This window comes from Giraffa tippelskirchi, chromosome 11 (assembly GCF_054371585.1).
Source record: "Giraffa tippelskirchi isolate mGirTip1 chromosome 11, T2T-mGirTip1v1.2.pri, whole genome shotgun sequence".
In the NCBI taxonomy this organism is placed as follows: Eukaryota; Metazoa; Chordata; class Mammalia; order Artiodactyla; family Giraffidae; genus Giraffa; species Giraffa tippelskirchi.
The window spans coordinates 3,449,171-3,472,719 of record NC_137285.1 but is presented as its reverse complement, the minus strand read 5'-3'; the positions used below and the strand labels follow the sequence as shown (position 1 = coordinate 3,472,719).

General features: G+C 53.9%; 1 protein-coding gene and 1 long non-coding RNA gene across 3 annotated transcripts; one reads left to right on the top strand and one right to left on the bottom strand.

The window, feature by feature from the left end:
• Positions 1 to 529: 529 nt before the first annotated feature.
• Positions 530 to 23,488, top strand: SEC14L2 (SEC14 like lipid binding 2). Of its 2 annotated transcripts, XM_081537992.1 has the most exons (12): positions 530 to 658; positions 2,761 to 2,836; positions 7,708 to 7,751; positions 8,106 to 8,165; positions 8,708 to 8,896; positions 11,550 to 11,645; positions 11,783 to 11,843; positions 12,233 to 12,316; positions 15,875 to 15,981; positions 16,066 to 16,205; positions 16,353 to 16,522; positions 21,893 to 23,488. In XM_081537992.1, exons 1-12 carry the CDS (start codon positions 605 to 607, stop codon positions 22,021 to 22,023), a joined length of 1,212 nt encoding a protein of 403 aa, XP_081394118.1. In that variant the 5' UTR covers positions 530 to 604; the 3' UTR covers positions 22,024 to 23,488. The 2 variants fall into 2 exon arrangements, with proteins under 2 accessions (XP_081394118.1, XP_081394119.1); XM_081537993.1 differs by lacking the exons at positions 8,106 to 8,165; positions 8,708 to 8,896.
• LOC145525144 (uncharacterized) lies at positions 10,247 to 23,549 on the bottom strand. The gene is made up of 2 exons (XR_014068034.1): positions 22,943 to 23,549; positions 10,247 to 16,656 (listed from the first exon to the last, which is right to left on the bottom strand). It is a non-coding gene; the product is annotated as an uncharacterized LOC145525144 (long non-coding RNA).

The window sequence follows — 23,549 nt, the reverse complement described above, 5'->3', positions numbered from 1 at the left end:
TTAACCCCTGCAAGGCCCCCAACTGGGTTGGCAGCAGCGGCCCCAAATCCATGGCAGGACAGAAGGAGGGCAGGGGCCCCAGAGAGAAAAAGCCACTGTCCTGGAAGCGATGGCTAGTCTTAGGGGACCTGGCCCCCCCGCGACAGTGGCATCAGGAAAGCTCCCTCCCGGGTTGGAAGGAGAAGTCTGGCACCCTGGGGACCTGCTCTTACAAGAAATCATTAGATAGTACTCAGATGGGGTCACACGGCCCAGAAAGCTCAGGTGTCTCCTCCAAGGTCACACCGTGAGCTAAAGGTAAATTTGGGGCTGCAACCCAGACTTCCTGCCCCGCTGCGGTCCACCGGCCTCGGCCCCGGGTGGGCACTCCCGCGCGCTCCTCCCGCCCAGGTCTCCGCTTCAGGAGGGCGGAGGGGACCCGCCTCGGATGCTCCCGCGCCCAGCGCCTCGCTCCCTACTCCGCCCCTTGGGATTCTTTAAGAGGCGGGGCTTGGCCGCCACCCGCGGCCCGGGCAAAAGGCTGGGACTCGACTCCAGCGGCGGCGGCGAACGCGTCGGTGCTCCATCTGCTGCGGCAACCGCCGCGCCCCGAGCCTGAGCCACGATGAGCGGCAGGGTCGGCGACCTGAGCCCCAAGCAGAAGGAGGCGCTGGCCAAGGTGAGCCTCGGCCCGGCCCGGGCGCCGATGGCCGGCTCCTCCTCCGGCGGCGGCGGCGGCGGGGGCCGGGGAAGGGGCTGGGCGGAGGGGGCGAGCGCGGGTCCGCGGGCGTCTGGCGGAGCTGCCCGCGGCCGCGACCCTACACTCCCTGGCTCCCTCCGCCGGCCGAGGGGACCCGGGGAAGTTTGGCCGCCCCGGCCCCATCCCCGGGCGAGTCCTCGGCGCTGCCACCTGGGAAAGAAGTGGTTGCTTGGGAGCCCGAGGAGCCAGCTGTGGGGGTGCACAAAGGCAACGTTGATTCGCAGGCACCGGCAGCCGGGCCCCGGGGGCAGGGGCAGGGCCCCAGGTTCCCTCCCATTTCCGGGAGGTTTTCCTCTGGCAGAGGGGCAGTGAGTGGCACATGGAAGGGGCCGCCTCCTGAGGGCTCCTTGGGAGACTTGGATGGCTTCTGCTCTGGCCCCGAGTCTGTCTGCGACCTTGGGCACAAGCGGTCCTTCTCCGCTAGCTCCTTGAGGGAAGAAATGAGGCGTTTGGACGAGATGGTGGAGGGGGAGCACCTGCTGGCGCAAAGCCTGGGATCCTACCGGTGCCAGACTGAGTTGGGGTTAGTTTGAGCTGAGACCAGCTCCTCTCCCCCCACCCCAACTCCCCTGTCCTGCCACCCAGCCGCCCCCCCGCCCCCGCCGCCCGCCGTCCTCCCTGGCTGGGAACTCGGGCTGATGCTTTTCAGGAGACAAGGAGGTAAGCCTAGTTTTGCCTTGGTGCCTGGGCAGAGGAAGCGGACAGCAGTTTCGGAGCCCCACCCTCTCCCACCAGCTGCCCTTGGGGACAGGAGAAAGTGGCCATTCTTGGAAGTGACTGGGTCCAGCCTTAAGGTCTGGAGGCTCCACAACCGGGCACTTTTCCACTGCTGAGAAACTGGGGGAGGAGGGTTGGCAGGTGCCTCCTGCCAGTAATAGTGGGGCCAGGGCACCAGCCCCATGAAGGCATAGCCCCGGGCCAGGCCTCTCCATCCCAGGAGGCTGGGGGGTAGGGAGGTTTCAGATATTACTGCTGACCTGCAGGGGAAACCAGGCAGAGAAGGGATTAGATGGTGATTAAACTAGGAATCAGGGGCTGGGGAGGGTCCTTGGTAAGGGGTGGCGGCACGCCAGTGCCCCTGGGGCTGTCTGGCGGCTGGGATGGTTTGAGTCCCTGGCTGACCCCAGCAGAGGGCAGAGGTGGTGGGTCCTCATTGGTCCCTCTGTGGCTGCCCCGTAGGTCAGTGACCGGGAGCAGGAGGCTTGGGGACAGCACAGCATGTGGGGGCGTGCTCACGTCCGGGGTCAAGAGTAGTGGGATGTGGGCGTGCCCATCCTTGGGGTCACTGTCCAGCTCTTGTTTGGCACTCGCTGCCCTTTCCCCCTTTGTGGCTTCTGCCTGGAACTGTTCCCTCCACCTGGATTGCTGCCTTTGGAGTCCTTCAAGCTCAAATGCCATTATTATATGAAGTCACATGAGACCCCCCCCTTCCTGGTCCCAGTCAGAATCTAACTCTTCCCTCCTCCCCCCAGCATGTTGCTCAGCATTCCATCACTAAAGGGGGAGACCGTGGTGGAAAGCATGCCTGCTCTGGCCTGGGACAGACCAGGGTTTGCTTACCAGCTCTGATGATTACCTTGGGGACGTTACTTAAACTCTCTGAGCTCTGATTCCTTCGTCTGTAAAATGGGAGCAGTCATACCTCTAGGGACTCTGAGTGAAGAGTGAATCAGTACCAAGTTCAGTGCTGGGCGCACCAGAAATGCTTGGTGAACAGATGCCCTTAGGTGGCACACCGCAGGTTGTCTACTGTGACAGTTATCTAGGGACGTGTCTGCCCACCGGGCACGAAGGAGTGTGTAAGTGCCCGCAGCCAGGCCGGGGCGGTGTCCTACTTCCTGCCCACCTCCTCCTGCTGCCCAGCTCCCACCAGCACGACCCACACAGGGTCCTGTGCCGCCCAGGTGCTCAGCCTGTTGCCCCGTACTGAGCAGGGGTCCAGCGAAAGCCTCTATGGAGAGCCCTGGGCAGAGGGTGGTCAGGGTGGGACCTGCCGCTCACCTAGCTGCCTCTCCCTGCAGTTTCGGGAGAATGTCCAGGATGTGCTGCCTGCCCTGCCGAATCCAGACGACTATTTTCTCCTGCGCTGGCTCCGAGGTGAGGGGAGAGGGGCTGCAGGAGGGAGGCTGGGCCAGAGGCTGGCTCTGGGTCACAGAAACGGCACCCTCTGGGAACCCTGCCCCTGGCGCTCTCAGAATCTGGAGGATTCAACCTTTAGAACCAAAAGGGTTCTTGGCTATTAGAATTTCAACCCTCCTGTTGGATAGTGTTGGATAGATAATGACACTGAGGCTCAGACAGGTGAGGTCGCTTGCCCCGAGTCGCACAGCATTGAGCTGCAGGCAGAGGACCGGAGCCCAGGTTGGCTGGCTCCCAGCCCTGTGCCCTGTCTGTCCACTGGATGAACACACTCTGCCGATGGATGTGGGGAAGCAGGTTGAGGAAACGCCGAGAAACGCCCCACGCTGGTAGGAAGTTGGAGGCTTGGCCAAGTTCGGAACCAGAGTCTTGGCCGTGGGAGAGGCTGGCCCCTTCCGTGGGAACGGCAGGCTGCCTGCTGCCAGAGGCCCATGTGTCGTCAGGGTTGGGCAGAGTGTGTGGGGAATACCGTGGATGGGATTCAGCCCGATCTAGGTTTACAAAACTCCCCTCAAGCCACCGTCTGGCTCTAGAGCCCTGAGATCTCTTCCAGCTCTGCCTGGCCTGTACCTGGGCCAGGGGTGAACCTCTATCCTTGGCTCCTGTGTGGGAGAGCAGGATGAGATAGGGTGTCCTGCCTGCTGCAGGATGGGACATAACGGTGCTGTGCACGTGGTGGTGAAATGTATGTTTCTGCTAGCATCAGGGTCCAACTCAACCCCACCCTGCAACTCCTGAAATCTTTCTTTTCTTTCTTCTCCTCTTCTGTGATTCAAGTCAGGTGCCACCCTCTCTCTCAATTCTTGTGACATATTTTTCTTATTCTTCCTTTGTAGAAACTTTACCACCCGATATAGAAATAATAGAGAACATTCCTGTGTGTTATTTTAGCAGAGATTAAATCGGGACCCAGAATCGTGGTGGTTTAGTTGCTAAGTTGTGTACTACTCTTGTGACCCCACGGACTGCAGCCTGCCCAGGCTCCTCTGTCCATGGGATTCTCCAGGCAAGAATACTGGAGTGGGGATACAATGTTGTAGCCCCCACTATTAAAGTTAAGCCCCGGCCGATTAGTTGTTTATAGACACAGACACACATATACGTCCCCTACGAGTCTTGGGACAGGCGGAGAGACATGTTTTCTGTTTCAGTCCAGGAACTGAATAGCTGGGGCACTCTGGAGAGGCTGCTAGCAGGCCTCCCCACACCCCGGGACACGTGCCATCAGGAGAGCCCCCTTGGGCTCTTTGGGCCTCAGAAAGTGCCACTTGCCTTTTCCCCCCCAAAAAGCTGTGAACCGCCCCCTGCCTGTGCCCACTCAGAGAGCGTGGGGGGAAGCGAAGGGGGGCGGTGATGGAGTCAGTCCAGAGCTGGAGGATATTCTGGCCCAGCCTTTACTGAAGGGCTGCAGCTAGTAGGGGGTGGGTGGGGAGAGTGGGCCGACAGCCTTTACTGAAGGGCCAGCTGCGCCACCCAGCTACCTTGAGGTGGGGGGATTGTGGTTGCAGAGAGCTGTTGAGGTGAACAGCATCGCAGCTCTCTTATCTAAGAGAGGCCGGCAGCTGGTTTCCCAGGCACCCCAACCCCCCAGTCCTGGGACAGCCCCTGTCCCTCTCTTTGCAGGAATAGAGGAGTGCAGTCATCCTCATTTGCCAGATGAGAAAATTGAGGCTCAGAGAGGGGAGGGCGCTTACCTGAGGACACACAGCAAATGCGAAACAGAATCAGGGCAGAAACCCCGGGCCTCTGGTTCCGAGGCCAGCATCCTCTCGGCTCAGCCACAGCTGTCCACCCCCCTCTCCGCCAAGCCAAGCTCTGCCTCTTCAAACCGAGGACATATCTCCTCTGCACTTTATTTGTGCCCCAAATTTTCCTGGGCAGGAGCTGAGGCCTGGTCAGATTCTACTGTGAATTTCAATTAGGGTGTTTGTCCCCTTGATTTTCTTTTCCTTTTTTGCTGTGCTGTGCAGCCTGCAAGGATCTTAGTTCCCTGACCAGGAATCGAACCTGAGCCCTCAGCAGTGAAAGCTCAGAGTCCTAATCACTGGACTGCCAGGGAATTCTGCTCCCCCCCCGACCTTTTTAAAAGAAACCCTTTTTCTTTCTCCTTTTCATTCTAAAGAAAACATTTGCAAGGCACCTGCCAGCCAGATGTCTTTCTCTAGCCTAGGTGTGAGTGAGCTCTGGGTTCCTCCATGCTCTTCCCTGACATGGGCTCAGCTTTCTGCTGGCCCTCCAGCCCTCGCACATCACTCTCCCCCCAACCACCCCCCTCCCCTCCCCAGTTCTGGGCACACTAGTGAGGAGGGGGTCAGATGGGAAGATAAAACCAGGAGGCAGAGGAAACCTGTGAGCCTGGCAGGGCAGTGCTGAGCCTCCTCGTTTCCCAGGACTAGGAAGGGATCAAATAAGATCCCAGGACTCTGGCTCCCAGGCCCATCTCTCTGGCAGTGCCCTAAGCCATGTCCCAAGCTGCCCCCTGAGCAGGGGGCAGAAGCCCCGGGGAGGCCTCAGGTCCATACTGCCAGGGGCAGTGGCAGCTTGGGGAGAGCCCTCGAAGACCCTGAATATTGGGCCCGAGCCCTAAGCGTTAACTGGAGAGCTTCACTGAGATAAGAGGCTCACAATTCACTACCACTCCTGTTCCCCAGGAAGATGACTCCTCACAGTTGGGGGTTCCCTCCCTCGCCTGGAGGATTCCCACTTTCAGGTCCGGCTGGGCTCCCCCGTCATGACAGCATGGTGCCTTGTGTCTTCCAAGTTGTTTTTAGCTCATTGGGTGATTTGGCCAGAGATGCTGCAATATCTTGTCCGAGGTCAAACAGGAAGAAGGTGGAAGGGCTGAGATGCAAACTCAGATTATATTCCTCTGATAGCTGCCCACCCCCCACTGCCATGATGGCACGTGAAAGGGGACCACGAGAGGGGACTTCCCCAGAGCCAAGGCTGCTCATTTCTGCAGGCGCCTGTCTAGCCCGAGTAACGGGCGTGGCTTTGGACATATCGCTTGTTGCATCCTTTGGGTGCAGGAGAGTGGACTGCGTTTCAGGGCAGCAGAGTCAGGGAATGTGCCTGGCCGCTCCCAGAGAGCAGCGATTAAGGGGCCGTTGGCGGTCCACAGGGCAGCCTGTCTGGCCCATGTCCCGGGGCTGTCAGCAGATCTGAATGTCGATGTGACCCACAGAGGACATCGAGCTGGGAGGGGCGGTTCATAGGCCACATGGCAAAATTGCTCAGAATGTGGATCTCATAAGCTCTTTAAGAAACGCAATGTGGCTGACCATAACAAGATGAAATCGGATAGGGACAGATCCAGAAAACCGCCTCTCAGCCTATGGGCTAAGAGGGTTCTCAGTAGCCCTGGTGAAAAGGATTTGGGGGGATTTGGGGGTTTCAGTTGACGGGAAGTTTCGCTTGAGTTAAGGACCTGGCCTCTTGCCGAGAAAGTTCTTAGGCTTAATTGGAGAAGAGTAGATAACACCTGTGCTCTGGCCCACACCCTTTAGGAGGGGCACTGCGGAACTGGAAAACCTCCAGTAGGAAGTGGATGGACTTGACACCAAGCTGTGCAGGGTGGTTAAAGGATCCACGGATGGGCAGCACGTTGGCAGGCAGGGACGCAGGGTGGCAGCACAGAATTTGCTTGGAAGGGTTGTCACGTGGCTGAGGAAGCACCCCCTCATCTCTGAGGGTCTCTGCAGAAGGGTCTCTGCAGAAAGGTCTCTGCTCAGAACAACAGTGAGGGCCAAGTGCATATGGCCGCCTGGATTGTTTGGGAGCAGGTGGCCTTGGTGGGCAGGGAGGTTTTTGTGTTGAACTGTGAGCAGGACAGCGTGTTGAGGTTTGTGCGTGAGATAGAGTTGACCCAGTTCAGTTCAGTTCAGTGGCTCAGTCGTGTCCAACTCTTTGCGACCCCATGAACTGCAGCACACTAGGCTTCCCTGTCCATCACCAACTCCCCAAGCTTGCTCAAGCTTATGTCCATTGAGTCAGTGATGCCATCCAACCATCTCATCCTCTGTCATCCCCTTCTCCTCCTGCCTTCAATCTTTCCCAGCATCAGGGTCTTTTCCAATGAGTAAGTTCTTCTCATCAGGGGGCCAAAGTATTGGAGCTTCAGCTTCAGCAGCCGTCCTTCCAATGAATATTCAGGACTGATTGCCTTTAGGATGGACTGGTTGGATCTCCTTGCAGTCCAAGTGACTCTCAAGAGTCTTCTCCAACACCACAGTTGAAAAGCATCAGTTCTTCGGCACTGAACTGTTGACCCAGGGGAACTATAATTCTGAAACTTTTTGGGAATCCTGGGAGGAGGAGGGCCCTGTCTGTCCCCCTGGGGTATGCGGGGGTCCTTTGATGACTGGAGGCTCATCACCGCCACCCCCATCCTACTGGAATGTACTGCCAGTCCTGCCCCAGATTACGGGGCAGCTGTGTTCATCTTTGAACCCAAGGTCAAGTTCTCAGCGCTGGGTGTTAGACCCTGCAGGAGATTAGCTTTGTGGAAGGAGAAGGCTAAATGATAAAGGAGTCCAGGGTTCGCTTTTCCTGAGAGGATAAGATCCTTCACTTGATTGCATCCACTAGAAGAGAACTCTTTTGACCCTGAACCTGCAGGACTGCTCCCACCTGCCCTGAGCCTTGACCTGCTCTCCCTGCAAGCCCAGGGGTCGAGGTGCTCCCCAAGCCCTTGGTGAATGTCCTCACCCCACCTCCGCATATGGGGTGATCTGAGAGTCCCCAGGGCCCCAGCACAGGAGCAGGACGGTCTCTTAGTCCTCAGGGCCCAGGCTGCTGGCCTAACCGCTGTCTGTGCTTCCCTGTTACAGCAAGAAACTTCGACCTGCAGAAATCCGAGGCCATGCTCCGGAAGGTGAGACCCATTTGGTTGCTTCCATTCCTGCCCCTTGGAATCACACCGTGCCCAGACTTCTGTCCAGCCCTCCCACAACTGATCACAGCTGGTACTGCCTTATCCTGGGGGACAAAGTGCATTCCCTTCCAGGGAAACAGAGCTTTCATGGTTCTGGGCCAAGCAGGAATTACAATCCGTGCTGCTGAGACTTTGGGAGCAGGCACTGCCTTCCCTTCTCTTGCTGCCAGTGGCTTTCTCGTGACTTACCTGTGGTCAGTGGTCCATTCGTGCAGTCACCCGTTGCCAGATGCCTGTTAAGGGCGGCCCCCTCCGCTGCCCTGCTTTTGTAAAGTCCCGATTATGTGTTTGCAGCACGTGGAGTTCCGGAAGCAAAAGGACATTGACAACATCACGAGCTGGCAGCCTCCAGAGGTGAGGACAGATTATCCCGCCCCACCCCACGTGAGGAGGTCTGTTACAGCCACAGCCTGTATCCTGCGTCCATGGGACTGGGACCCTCAGACGAAAGATCTGACAAGGCCGAAAGTTGACCGATGGCTCAGCGTGTAAAGAATCCACCTGCAATGCAGGCGACAAAGGAGACTTGGGTTCTATCCCTGAGTGGGGAAGATCCCCTGGAGGAGGAAATGGCAACCCACTCCAGTATTCTTGCATGGAGAATGCCATGGACAGAGGAACCTGGTGGGCTACAGTCCGTGGGGTTGCAAAGAGTTGGACATGCCTGAGGGACTGCTATAGTACAGTATAGTACCCCATGTGAGGTCTGTTAGGGCCACAGTCCTGAGACTGTGGGCCTGGGGCCTTCAGAGGAAAGGTCGGACAATGCTGAGTCACTGAATGAGTATCCATTGGCACCCAAGGGAGGGTAAATCCAGAGGAAGGCCCTGGACACGGGGAGAGGAGTGGCTGCCCTGGGCCTGCTGACCAGGGGCCCCCTCTCTGTCTTGGCCCAGGTGGTCCAGCAGTACCTGTCAGGGGGCATGTGCGGCTACGACTTGGAGGGCTCCCCCATCTGGTACGACATCATTGGTCCCCTGGACGCCAAGGGTCTGCTCCTCTCGGCCAGCAAGCAGGACTTGCTCAAGACCAAGATGCGGGACTGCGAGCTGCTGCTGCAGGAATGTGTCCGCCAGAGCGAAAAGGTGAGGGGGCCAGCATGGCCAAAGAGGGGTTTGCCCGGTGGAGTCGGTCACGCCGGAGCGTGGATGTCACACGTGGCTTTAAGCACAGCCTCAGGGCTTAGGCCCTGATGTGTGAATTTCATTGACTAGTGAAATCACAGAGTTTTAGGGACTGACCTATGTTGCCAGATTTCATTTTTTCTAAGTTAGGAGTGAGAAAACACTTACCAGCTATTATTGCCATAATTAACCCCCAAACTATAGGGAGGGTGTCGTCTCAGAACAAAGGGTAGAACTTCAGGATTTGCCTGGCAGTCCAGTGGTTCAGACTCCCTGCTTCCACTGCAGGCGGGTGGGGGTTCGATCCCTGGTCAGGGAAGTTCAGTTCAGTTCAGTTGCTCAGTCGTGTCCAACTCTTTGCAACCCCATGAATCGCAGCACGCCAGGCCTCTCTGTCCATCACCAACTCCCGGAGTTTACCCAAACCCATGTCCATCGAGTCAGTGATGCCATCCAACCATCTCATCCTCTGTCGTCCCCTTCTCCTGCCCCCAATCCTTCCCAGCATTAGGGTCTTTTCCAATGAGTCAACTCTTCGCATGAGGTGGCCAAAGTATTGGAGTTTCAGCTTCAACATCAGTCCTTCCAATGAACACCCAGGACTGATCTCCTTTAGGACGGACTGGTTGGATCTCCTTGCAGTCCAAGGGACTCTCAAGAGTCTTCTCCAACACCACAGTTCAAAAGCATCAATTCTTCGGCGCTCAGCTTTCTTCACCGTCCAACTCTCACATCCATACATGACTAGACGGACCTTTGTTGGCAAAGTAATGTCTCTGCTTTTAAATATGCTATCAAAGTTGGCCATAACCTTCCTTCCAAGGAGTAAGCATCTTTTAATTTCATGGCTGCAATCACTATCAGCAATGATTTTGGAGCCCCCAAAAATAAAGTCTGACACTGTTTCCACTGTTTCCCCATCTATTTGCCATGAAGTGATGGGACCAGATGCCATGATCTTAGTTTTCTGAATGTTGAGCTTTAAGCCAACTTTTTCACTCTCCTCTCTCACTTTCATCAAGAGGCTCTTTAGTTCTTCTTCACTTTCTGCCATAAGGGTGGTGTTGTCTGCATATCTGAGGTTATTGATATTTCTCCCGGCAATCTCGATTCCAGCTTATGTTTCTTCCAGCCCAGCATTTCTCATGATGTATTCTGCATATAAGTTAAATAAGCAGAGTGACAATATACAGCCTTGACGTACTCCTTTTCCTGTTTGGAACCAGTCTGTTGTTCCATGTCCAGTTCTAACTGTTGCTTCCTGACCTGCATACAGGTTCAGCATGGTGTAGTCAGAAAAAAAGACAGTCCTTTTATTTATTTTTCTTTCTTTCTTATTTTTTAAATTATGAAAGTATGATGATACATTTACAGGAGACTTGGAAAGTACAGAACAAGGTTACATACAGTTTTACTATATATTACAACTATTGTTTCAAGTAAATAAATTAAGATTTTTAGTTGGAATTTCAATATCAGACTCTTCAAAAATTAATAGAATGAATTGAAAAGGAGAAGGGTATTATAGACCTAAAAAGCACTATGAACCAATTCAACATAATTAAGATTTATACAGTTTTCACACAACAGCAGGATACGAATTCTATTCAAGTTCCCATAGACTATAAACCAGGAGACACTGGAGCATATAAAGGGACATAAAACAAGGGGCAAAAATTTCATGGCCTAAAGGTGTTGAAATCAGACAGAGTCTGTTCTCTTAACACCCTGAAATTATGTTAGAAATCAGTATCAGAAGATTTGAAAATAACCCACATATTTTCAAGTGCAATGTGACATTCATCCTGAGAGTGACTCACCCATTGAAAGGAGGGGCAGTGCTTTAAATTGAGTAGAGTTCAGCCTCGTAAAAACATACTATGTTATCATTACATTTCTCCTGCTGCCTGGGCACCAGTGGAGTCTTTGTCGGGACCACCCTATCCTTGGACGATTATTTGGGTGCCGCTGGCGTCAGCTCAGATCCTGTGCTTGTCTAACTCAGAATTCAGACAGAGAGAAGGACAGCTGACTCTCTTACTGGAAAATGACTGGAGAGCAAGCTGGAGCCGCCAGAGTCTTCTCTCCTTCCCTCCTCCTCAGCCGTCGTAAACATGCAGTGCAACGATGTGATAGGTTTGGGGACATTTCAACAGTGTCATCCACAGTCACTGAGCACCTAGTGTGTGCCAAGGCCCTGTAGAGCTGGGCGTGGAGAGAAGCGTTAGACGGGGATGTCCCTTTAGGGCTCCCGTTGGCCCGAGAGCATCCATGCCTGCGAGATACGTGGCCGCATGGAGCACAGAGGAAAGGGGGTGGCCACCAGGTCAAACTGCAGAACAGAAGGGACCTCGGATGTAGTCTCCGTCTACCCAGTTGTTTACTGGATGAGAACAGGGCTGTCTAGACGGGAAGGGGGACTTGTCTAGGCCACAGTTCCGGCCTGGGGGTAATTATCTTGATTTGGAAAACCCTAGGTCTGGCCCTGCCGGGATCTGGTTGCAGTATGGGTACAAGGTACAATCAGTGTTTTCCCTGAACCAGGGTGGCCTTCGGTGTGTGTTTATGGGGGCGGGGCCGCGTGATGTGGCTTTCTGCTCTTGTGCCCCTGCAGATGGGGAAGAAGATAGAGACCACCACCCTCATCTATGACTGCGAGGGCCTGGGTCTCAAGCATCTCTGGAAGCCGGCTGTGGAGGCCTATGGAGAGGTGAGGGCCAGGGCTGGGGTGGGGTGGGAGGGTGAGAGATGGGGGTGCTCGGAGGCCCTGTGGGGCGGGGGAGGCTGGAGGAAGCAGAGCCTCTCTCCTTGGCACAGAGTTCCGAGCCCGCTGAATTCTTTCCACAGTTTCTTTGCATGTTTGAGGAAAATTATCCTGAAACGCTGAAGCGTCTTTTTATCATTAAAGGTAAGTTAGGAACTACCTGTGATGAAGCCAAATGGGAAGGAGGGGCCAAAAACGTTACTGGGACAGATTCGGGGGAGAATAAAATTAGAATGAGCCAAAGGTTGGGGTGGCGGTCTTAGGACACGTTCCGAAGACTGACCTGTGACTATGCAGACGGCTTCATAATCCGCATGGCTTTTAGTATTTACCTCTTTCGAGCCTCCCAGCCTGGTGAGGAAGTTGGAGCATTCCCCCCTGTACAGATGGGACAGCTGAACCTCACGCAGGCTGCCTAGGTGGGCTCCACAGCCCCAGGGAGCGTGTGGCCCGACGCCAGGAGCCGTGATGGCCGTGGTTAGGGACACAGTGGGTCCTGCTCCGGGGCTCACGTGGCCTGGTCTCTGTTGCAGCCCCCAAGCTGTTCCCTGTGGCCTACAACCTCGTCAAACCCTTCCTGAGTGAGGACACTCGTAAGAAGATCCAGGTCCTGGGAGGTGAGTAGCCCAGGCTCTCTGAACCATGGCTGCGTGGCGGCAGCCCCGCCGGGGATGGCGTCAGAGGGAAGGCCCGAGCCGCCAGGGCCAAGGCTCCCTCTTGTGGTTGGGGCACAGTGGGACCCCGGGAGCAGGCTGGGCCCCTGCCAGGGGCTTCTTCCTCTCTGTTTTCATGAGAACTCTTCCTGTAACATTCTGGGGAAAATCAAAGGTGAATGAAACGCCAGCCCTCATTCTCAGTGAGCTTGCACTGAAACAGGAGAGGGCCCTTTAAGAGAGAGCTGGGACACAAGCGAGACGAGGCCCTGGACGCGGCCAAGCAGGGGGGGTCACGGGAGCAGGGCTGGCCTCATTGAACAGGCACCTGCTGTGTGCCCGGCCCTGGACTAGGTAGGTGTCAAGGCCACAGAGGGAAGACAGAGTCCCTTAAAGAGCTGGTGGCCTCTCGGAAAGGGAGACACAAACAGGTGTATCAGCGTGAGCGTGCGTGTGTGCTCAGTTGCATCCGCCTCTGTGCGACCCCATGAACCGCAGCCCGCCAGGCTCCTCTGTCCATGGGATTCTCCAGGCAAGAATACTGGAGTGGGTTGCCACTTCCTTGTCTAGGGGATCTTTCCAACCCAGGGATCGAACCCACATCTCCTGCGTCTCTGGCATTGGCAGGTGGATTCTTTACCACTGAGCCACCTGGGTAAAACCACAGCAGTGTGTGACGTTACATGTAAAAGGGAGGAGTCCATGGGAACACTGAATGGGGCGCTCAGCCCACCCAGCCTGGGTAGGGGGCAACGCCTCCCTCGGCTGCGAGCTATGGAGTAAGTCGGGCGGCTGGATAAAGCGAGGCAGCAAGCCATTGGGCAGAGAAGGGCACTTAGCAAAGACTTTGCACACTGTGGCAAGGGTGGCTATAGTGTGCACTGCAGGGTGTGGCAAGAGATGATTTGGGGAGGGAGCTGGGTGCCAGAGAACCCAGGGCACTGTGCTGAGAAGCTGGGTGTGACTCTGCAGGCTCCTGGGTGCTGGAGAGGAGTTCTGATCCGGGGGCGGGGTAGGTGCCAAGATCTGATTCTCTGTTGATTGTGAGGGACGAGATACCATTTTTGCACACCACGGCCACAGTCCACGCGCCTGGAGTTGAAAGTCTAAGCGGGGGTGGGGGGGGTAGGGACAGAGAGGAGAGGATGGATTTCAGACTTCTGTAGGAGGTGGAACTCAATTGACTGGAGGTAGGAAGGGAGGAAGATAAATCTAGAATGGCTCCCTGAAGCCTGGCACGAGTGACTGAGCATTGCAGTCACTTCCACTGGGGAATAATACAACCGGAAGGAAAAGCTCCCAAGTTGAATTCGAGGAGACTGTGAGATGTACAGATGGGGAGGCCTGGGCTTGAAGCTTAGGGGCAGATTCCAGTCAGGAGTTCTGGGACTTTTCAGGAAGAGGGTCAACCCTGAAGGACATCAACCCTGAATATTCACTGGAAGGAATGATGCTGAAGCTCCAGTACTCTGGCCATCTGATCCAAAGAGCTGACTCATTGGAAAAGACCTTGATGCTGGGAAAGATTGAAGTCAAAAGGAGAGGGGGGGTGACAGATGATGAGATGGTTAAATAGCATCAGCAACTCAATGGACATGAATCTGAGCAAACTCTGGGAGATGGTGGAGGACAGGGAAGCCGGGTGTGCGGCAGTCCATGGGGTCGCAAAGAGTCGGACACGACTTAGCGGCGGAACAACAACAAAGATAAAGGCAGTGGCTAAGACCTTGAGAAGGAGGTGAGACTGCCCACGGAACAGAGGCTGAAGCGTGGGGGATATCCAGGCTTGAGGGCAGGCAAAGCAAGAGGAGCCCGCCAGGGAGATGGAGAAGTGGTTGGCGGGGAAGCAGGTGGACGTCAGGGGCCAAGGGACAGCCAAGAGGGAAGATGGTTGGGAATCAAGGCAGCCAGGGACAAGCGGGGGGTGACTCTGGCTGGAGCATGACGTGGAGTGGTGGGAGAAAAGCCTAGAAAAGTAGATCGGCTTCATGGATGGCTTAAGGCCACCTGTGGAGTTGAACTTGGGGAACGGAATTCTGAAGGCTTCTGAATGTTCACCTTCAGGCACCACGTTGAACGTGGAGGTTTTTCAAACGTGTGCTGAGGCCTGGGTGTGGCATGAAGCAGTCTGGAGGGCACAGGACCTCTGGCTGTGGGTCCTGGCTCTGGCGCAACGAGCTCTGTCCTTGTTGCCTCAGTTCCTGTCTGTAAGATGGGAAGAATCCTCCTGGCCGGATTCCAACCCTCCAGCTGAGCCGGGGGAAGAAAATGTCTGAGCGAAAGGCTCCTGATGAGTTTCAGCTTTTCTATGGCTGCCACCCACCATGAGCGTGAGCTCAGTTCAGTTTCCTGGCAGTGGGACCGCGGAGGAGGCTCAGTATGTTTCCCACCCACACCTGAAACCCTTTCAGCCGAACCTGCCTTGGGCTGGGAAGGCACAGATCTTCAACAGAGAGAGGGCAGAAATTCACCCCAGGCTGCAGCTCAGCACAGATAGCAGCACCCCAAGACCGGGCACATGTCCCCGGAGTCGCTTGGTCCCAGGTGTCTAGATACCTGCGGGCTGGGAGCCCCTAGACTGTGCTCATGGGTTTCCAGGCAGCACCGGCCACATAGGATGCTGCTGGTACCCTGTGACTCGGAGCTTCTGCCTATGTCTGGTGTCTGTAGTCAGCACAGAGAGGTTCCCAGGATCAAAATACTGTCCTTTGGCTGACACTTGTTTAGGAAACTGAAATGACACAGAAGTGGATCTCAGCCTTGGTTGCACTTGAGGCCAACTCTCCTGGCCAGGAACGGGTTTGATTACTAAAATAAGAAAAATAAGGGGGGAAAAAAAAAATCACCGGCTGCCAGACAGCCTAAACAAGAGCAGAAGTGAAAGTGTGGCTGCGGTAAAGCCCAGGGAGCTCTCTTAAGAGGTTGGTCTACAGTGATGTATTCATTCAGTCAGGGTTGAGCACATGACCCCTGGTCGGGCCCTCACATCAGTCTAACCAGAACAGGTCATGTTGACTCGGGCCCTCCTGCCTGACGCACGTACTGTGCCCTCTTCATGGAATGCCCTTCCCTTTGTTCCTTCCTGCTTGCACTTCAGACGTTTTTATCCCTTTCCTGGGAGTGATAATACACTCTCCTAAGGAAAGGGCACTTTACAGTTTAGGACAGACACCTCCTCGGACGCTTAGTTCACTTCACTCCCACCGTGATCTTACAAGGCGGCAGAAGGACCTAGGCTCAGAGCAGAGTGGTTTGCCTCAGGTTGACCAGCTGGCCAGAGGCCATGGGGACATGACTCCACTCTCATTTCCTGGTACAGCGTAGGGCAGTCTTCTGGGTGACGGCGCCTCTCGAACCCCCTGCAGAGCTGTGTGCACGTCCTGTGCTCCCAAGACCCGTGTTAGGTGTGCAGGGGCAGATGGGTTTTGTCCTGCCTCCTGTGTGTACACTGCCAGGGCTGTGATGAAATCCTGCCTAGTGCTGATCCTTTTTTTTTTTCTCCTTCCTTCCCTCTCCTGCCAGCAAACTGGAAGGAGGTTTTGCTGAAATATATCAGCCCTGACCAGTTGCCTGTGGAGTACGGGGGCACCATGACTGACCCTGATGGAAACCCCAAATGTAAATCCAAGGTATGGGCTTGCCTGGGGGCCAGAGGTGACCGGGGAACGCCTGGCTCCAGCACTTGTTCCAGCTCATTCCGTGCCCGCTTCTAGATCAACTACGGGGGTGACATCCCCAGGAAGTATTACGTGCGGGACCAGGTGAAGCAGCAGTATGAGCACAGCGTGCAGATTTCCCGTGGCTCCTCCCACCAAGTGGAGTATGAGATCCTCTTCCCGGGCTGTGTCCTCAGGTGAGGTCCTGGGCCCTCCCAGGAGACCTGAGCCTGCCGCCCTAGGCGCCGGTCGGCGGGCTGGGCTGGGAGAAGCCTTGGTGACAGGACCTGGGAGAGGGCACGTGCAGACGGGGTCATGTCTGAGTGGGTGGTTGTCCCCTGCAGGTGGCAGTTCATGTCGGATGGTTCGGACATTGGTTTTGGGATTTTCCTGAAGACCAAGATGGGGGAGCGGCAGCGGGCCGGGGAGATGAGGGAGGTGCTGCCCAGCCAGAGGTACAATGCTCACCTGGTGCCCGAGGACGGGACCCTCACCTGCAGCGATCCTGGCATCTGTAAGTCTCTCAAAGCCCCCGCTCTAGCCGTCTGCCTGCGAGTCCCTCTTTCTCCCTGGATTCCAGCTCACAGACGGTTAGCGTCAGAAGCAGAACTCCATCAGTTCCACCCTGTCTTGCGTAGGTGAGGAGACCTAGGATGGAGGGGTGAGAGGGCAGGCTCAAGGTGACCCAGCTGATGAACAGCAGGGTAGGACTCTGACCTTATGCTCCCAGGTAAAGGTGAGTCACAGTGCTCGGTGATGGCAAGGGTTCAGAATGCCTGCGCTCTGGTTTCAGGTCTCCCTGGGGTTGTAACTGCCGCAGTCAGACATTTCTGGGGGACGCCTCTTCCCCAGACATCAGGGAGGCAGAACAGGCTGGGCAGGTGCAGGGATTGCAGGGTGAGCAGAACCCGGCCTTGACTCTGCTGAGCTTCACTTATCTCCAGCTTGATCAAAAAGTGACCACAGAACATGAACAGGAAGTTTACTCAGGAGGAATAAAAATGGCAAATAGGCATTGGAAAAGGTGCTTAACCTCACTTAGCTTTGCAATATCGATCAAATTCCCTTTGACTCAGCAATTCTGCATCTGAAAATTTATCCTACAGAAATATTCATCCAAGGACACAAAGATATAGGTACACAGATGTCTCTAGCAGTTTGGGAAACTGACAATAAGTTAAATGGCTTTATTAAATAAATTATGGTCTGTCTATACAGTAGAATACAATATCACATTAAAGAGAATAAAGGGACGTATAAGATATCTGAAACCGAAAGTGAAGTCGCTCAGTCGTGTCCGACTCTTGGCAACCCCAGGGACTGTAGCCCACCAGGCTCCTCTGTCCGTGGGATTTTCCAGGCAAGAGTGGGTTGCCATTTCCTTCTCCAGGGGATCTTCCTGACCCAGGGATCAAACCCAGGTCTACTGCATTGCAGGCAGACTCTTAACATGTTAAAAAAAAAAAGTAAGGCATGAGACATACCATATATGGTATATCCTCACTTTGACTTAAAAAAAAAAATGTCAAAAGAATTCTGGGGATTCTGTGCTAATACTAGTGGTGGTTATCTCTGGAAACTTAAGGAAGCTTATAGAGGGCTTTTGCTTTTTCTATACTGGTTCTGCAAATACAGTTTATGTTACAAAGAACATGTACTATATTTCTAGGCAGAAAAATCACACATACACACACAGAAAACGCCCCTCAAATCTCCAGTTTCCTCTCTGTCTGAGCCGAGGGGCCAGGCATGGAAAATCAGTAACAGTAAGGGCTTTGTCATCAAGCTGCGATAGACTTGACCACTGACTAGTCCTTAGGCCAGTGACTTGGCCTCCCTGAGCTTCAGTCCCCTGATTGCTGCAGTGGGGGTCAAGTTCTCTACCTCATGGGGACAACTGGTGATGAAATGGGATCAGGTCTGTGCAGCACTTACCATCATGCCTGCCATACGGCACTCAGCGCACTGTGGCCACCATTATTTATTAGGGCAAGACCTGGAGGAGATAGTGCCGGAGAGGGGAGAAGCCCTGCGCCCTGTTTCCATGGCAACACCACCAGTTCTGAACTAGCCCACAGATGTCTCTGTCTCTGTACTTGTCCACACCACCGCCCCAAACCTCAGATCCTGTGTCCTCCCCCGCAGCCCAGGCAACCTCAGTCTCTACCGCCCCCTTCTCACAGATGCTCTGTGGTCTGGCTCCCTGGGGAGGAGAGCTGTGCTTGTTAGTGAGCCGCCGAGTCCTGAGGGAGAAGGCGGTATACCTTGTGCAGCATCAGGCATCAGGTATAGCACCAACCCAGACACTGTCATCCTCAGAGCATAAAGCAATTCTTCCACGCAAGCCTGAGTTTATTTTAAAGGACAGGGAAGCTGAGGTATAGAGAGGTATACTCTCCCGCAGTGTAGCGTGCGTAGACACCAAGAGTCAGATACAGGCAAGAAATGGGGCAGGATCTCGTGACCACAGACTACCCGTGAGATGATCACATGACAGAGGACAGAGCAGGGTCCCAGACCTGGGAAGTGATTGGCCCGAGCCCAGGAGCAGAGCCCAGCCCTTTTTCCATCACTGCCCACTACGTCTCTGTAGTACCACCTACGACCATGAGCTCTTGAACATAATCAGGCTTAGGTTTGCAAATCCCAAATTTTAGTTCCTCGTGGATATGTTGTCAGATGGAGTGTTTACCTGCCTGTGGGGCCTTGACTGGGAGCTTTTTATTGTCCATTCTCAGCAGGCACAGAGCCCTAGCATCCACGCCCCCTGCCCAGGTTTAAAGATAGCGAGGTGGGGTCGGCTGTTGCCTGGGCCATGGCCGAGGTTAGAGCTGAGCCTGTGAGAACCCAGTGTTAGGTTACAGGCTCACCTGTGGGAGGTGATGCCTTGGGGGAAACCAGGCAACCCTCTGTAAAGTACAGCATAACCACCCAGTGGAGAAGGTACAACTCTGAGTCCAGTGGTGGGAGCCCACGAACCCTCCCTGGGCTGTGGTTGTCATTTCCCAAGCATACTCAGTTTGAACTAATTCCACTTTGTTTTCCTCCCAACTAATATATCCTGAGGCCCTGAGTGTAGAGTACTTGTCTAGGAAAGAAAAAGATTCAGAAAAAAAAAGATCTGAACTCTGTCCGCCGGGAGTGTGCGGTATGGTCAGAGATCTGAAACATGTAGGGAGGTTAAACAGCCCAGCTGGGCACCAGGAGACCTGGTTTCTGAGTCCAGCTTTGCAAGTAACCCTCCAAGTGTTTTGAGCAACTGCCTCTAAGTAATTGGATTTTGCTCTTTTTTTCCTTAAAATGAGGGGAGTAGGCTAGAGCAGATCTTAATCTGGGGTCTGTGGCTCCCCAGAGCAGTGCTTTTAAATCTTAAAGACCAACCATCTCCCTTTTATAACAGTATCTAATGTCCCCTCTACTATCCTGAAATGAAATTCATACATACTATAACCCACCTACACACATAACAAAAAACAATACACTCTCCTATCTGGAATATAGGGCTTCCTTGGTGGCCCAGACGTTAAAAAGAGACCGTTGGCAATGCAGTAGATCTGGGTTTGATCCCTGGGTTGGCAAGATCCCCTGGAGAAGGGAATGGCTACCCACTCCAGTATTCTTGCCTGGAGAAGTGTATGGGCAGAGGAGCCTAGTGGGCTACATACAATCTAGGGGGTTGCATAGAATTGGACATGACTGAGCAGCTAACACTTTCACTTTAATCTGGAATATAAAAGAGAAATTAAGGGACACTAATTGAGAATCTTTCACGAATGAGAGGTTACAGTTACCCCCAGCACCTCTCTTCAGAATGGTAACTTTCCTACTGGGAACCATTGCCCCAGAGGGTCCATGATGGGCTCCGTGGGATCTGAAATTGTATGCTGTCAGATTCTCAAGGAGATCAGTTCCCCTACAAAAGTGAAGATGCCCTAGCCTGGAGGATCTCTGGGGCCTCTGCGAGTCCGTGAGTACATGATTAGTGTCAAAATGAACCACTGCAATTCATGACCTCCACTTCCCTCAGGCCTGGGCCTAAGAACAGCCCCTTCCTTGTTTTTGAGGGCAGACTGTCATGCTAGGCAGAGTCATCTCAGCCCTGGTGCTTGGTCCAGGGAGCTCAAAGACGTCTCCTCTAGCATGGCTGACTCTGGTTGCTAAGGCTCTGTCATCCAGGGCAGAGAGGAAGTTTCCCTCTTTCCAGAGGCACCGTTGGTCCTGAAGAATTCGGGCACAGAGAGAAACTTGATGACTATTATTACTCACTCCACACCATGAAGAAAAGGGTGGGTGGTATGTCCACCCTTGGTCTAAACTCTACATTTCATCCAGGGGCAGAAAAGGGGAAGATTATGTCTCAGGATTACATACACAGGGTATTTTTTGGCTGGGAAAAGTGAGAGAAGACAAGGATGCAGAAAGAGCAGAGCTAGTGTTTTTGTTTTCCCACCCTGTTCTTTGGAAGGGGTGTTTGACCGGAACGGAACAACTCAAAAAAAGAAGGGTTAGAGTAAAAGCAGTCTGTTCGTTGGCCAAGGCTTGGAAGCCTTCTCTGCCAACTGCATGCCCATTTTCTCTCTCCCGAGGAAATCACTAACAGGTCTTGTGAATTATCCTACCAAATATTTTCCATCCCTTTAGGAGCATTACATGTCTCCATAATATACAGGACATGTGCCCACACATACACATTCATAGGAATTAACATCTGTCATTCAGTGTATATTGGAAGGAATTTTGACACTGTAAAACTTGTCAGTGTAGGTGGGCCAAGTAACAAAGCCAAAAAAAAAATTTTTTTTTTTACATATATTAACAAAAGGGGCTTCCCCGGTGGCTCAGTGGTAACAAATCCACCTGCAATGCAGGAGACGTGGGTCCAATCCCTGGGTTGGGCAGATCCCCTGGAGGAGGGCATGGCAACCCACTCCAGTAATCCTGCCTGGAGAATCCCCTGGACTGAGGAGCCTGGTGGGCTACAGTCCATAGGGTAGCAGAGTTGGATATGTCTAAGCGGCTAAGCACTCACCAATATTAACAGAAATGTTCTAAACAGTCTACAGACTGTTTTGCAGTTTGCTTTTTTGGCCTAAGGATATATTGTCAACAGTTTCCCTGGTTAATTCTCATGAAGCTCACCTCCTCCTTTTTATACAGTATAGTATTTCAATAAAAACTTTTAAAGCAGTTCTCCTTTGAACATTTTAGTTTTCCTCATCTTTTATGATTACAAATGTCCATTTATCTTTCTGTGGGATAAATTTCTGGTTCAAAAAGTTTGCCTAAAAAAAAGGTTGCCTATTTTACTTTTTTCAGAAACTGAACAGGATTGGGCTTTCCAGGGCCCAAGTCAGGCAACAGTGCAGACCAGAGGTTAAATTCCAGCTCCATCCTTTCCTCACTGTGTGACATAGTGACTTCCTTTTTCTATAAAACAAGACTAATGTTGAACTCAAGAGTTATCATGAATAATACAGATTGCCAACCCTTTCCTGAGTCACAGGAATAGCCGTTACCATTACTATCATTATTTTAACCACTACTGCTGCTACTAACTCTGTTCCCCCCTTTCAAGACCCAGTTCAAGCTCTAACTCCTTTAAAAAGCCTTTCTCATGATTTCAGTCTATAGGGCCCCCTCCTTCCAAGCTGTTAACAGATGTGACTGTCTTTGCCACTTATCTGGCACTTGGCATGTTCTTTTTTTTTCCTCTTCATAAACATCTTGTAACCCACCTAGAATGGGTTTCATCAGAAGGTGAAGGACCATTGCTTATGCCACCTTCATCCTCATTACCTACCACACTGACTTGCTCAGTCAACAAAAATCGCTGTCTCTAAGCTCTGTGGGGACTGCCTGAATGTCTCTTTCTGCCTCCCCTCAGATGTCCTGCGGTTTGACAACACCTACAGTTTCATTCACGCAAAGAAGGTCAGTTTCACCGTGGAGGTCCTGCTTCCAGACAAAGCCTCAGAAGAGAAGATGAAACAGTTGGGGGTGGTCACCCCAAAGTAATGCCTCTCCCCACAGCAGGCCTGGCTCCCTCAGTGTCTCCCCGTCAGTTTCTGCCCCTTGTAATGGTCATTTCCCCAGCACTCAGACACCCAGAAAAACTGGGCTAGAAGAAGGACCTTGGGGCTGGATCTGGGGAGCCTTCATTTGAGAATAAGAAACACTGGGAGAGTAGCTGGAGTGGGTCTCCTTGCCTCTCATATTACTAAGGAGTCCCAGGGGTTGGGCACCGAGATAGTATCTGCCTTGTAAACTGTGCCAGCTTCACCTGTCCAGTGTCAGCTGAGACAGGAAGGCAGGTAGCATGGGGTGGAGGGGAAGAAATTAGGAAAAAGGGGAGAGACTGAGACCTAACACTTCAGGGAAGCCAGCTGCAGGGGGTGAGAACTTGCTCCCAAATGAACATGTAAATCTAGATCATAATGAGGAATAGCAAGGTAGCCAGTTCCTAGAGTTATGGTGGGGGTTCTGAGGCTCTTCTGCCCTTTGTCTCCAAGGCTGGGATCTTTTTGGCTTTGCCCAGGTCTTGGAAAGTGGCCTGAATCAGGACAGATCTTCCCCTTTAAGGGTGAGAGGCAGGCCTCTCCCTCAGCAACCCTTGGGTCCCGCCTGCTGCCTCTTTAATTACTAATGATTGTCAGTGACTCAGAGCTTCCTGGGAGGTGAGCTCTGGTACCCAGCCACTGTCCTCCGAGGCAAACAGAGCACAGGGAAGTCACCTCCCGAGATCCCCGCGCCAGGAAGGGCCAGAGAGGCTGGTGGTGGGTGCGAGTTCTGAGGCTTCCACCCCTATTTTTAGTGCTGCCAGCCTTTCATCAAGTAACTCTCCATTTGAGCACCCCACCCAAAAGTGACAGATGGGATCGAGACAGTGAGGGCGCTGAATCTCCCAGGGTGCCCGACAGCCCACTTTCTGACTGACCTGAGCCAGGCCTTAGCAGTCCCTTTTCTGGGAGGCCTGTGGTGGGTGCGCGGGGTCCTGGTGCCTCTTGGGGAGGCTTCCACGGCAGGGACTCAGGGCAGCCACAGATAGCCTCGCTGGCCCGCACCGCCTCCGACCACGGTGACAAGCAGGGATGGCCACGGTGGGGGGGTGGGGGGCGCGGTGCGGAGTGGCGGGTCGGCTACCAGGGGCTGCAGGTCACAGACCCTGCGGGCTCACGACCCTTAACCCAGTCCCACGTCTTCCAAACCAACACCAGGCCCTGGGCTGCACAGAGCCGGGGAAGGCGCCCTGCCCGGGCCCTCACTGCCTGGGGCATTCCTTCCCCTCAGAAACCCAGGCCCTGGCCCAGCCTGGGGAGACCGGCTGGCCAAGCTGAAGGAGCAGTAGGGGGGAGGCTGGCGCTGACAGGAGGCCCCGAGGCCGCACAGGCCCCAGCCAGACCCCTCAGGAGGACATCCCGACCTTTGTTTACAACGCTCTGTTAGGAAAAGTGACCAGTGAATAAAGAACGTTCAGCGCGCAGAGCGCGGAAGTCTGTGCCCTCTGTCTCGCTCCTCACACTTCCTCACTCAGGCAAAGTTCC

What these genes read in the sequence shown, in the direction of transcription:
- SEC14L2 (XM_081537992.1), top strand. Translation starts at nt 605, where the DNA reads ATGAGCGGCAGGGTCGGCGACCTGAGCCCCAAGCAGAAGGAGGCGCTG. An exon ending in AGAAGGAGGCGCTGGCCAAG is followed by an intron (nt 659 to 2,760) that starts GTGAGCCTCGGC and finishes CTCTCCCTGCAG; the next exon opens with TTTCGGGAGAATGTCCAGGA. An exon ending in GAAGATCCAGGTCCTGGGAG is followed by an intron (nt 12,317 to 15,874) that starts GTGAGTAGCCCA and finishes CTCTCCTGCCAG; the next exon opens with CAAACTGGAAGGAGGTTTTG.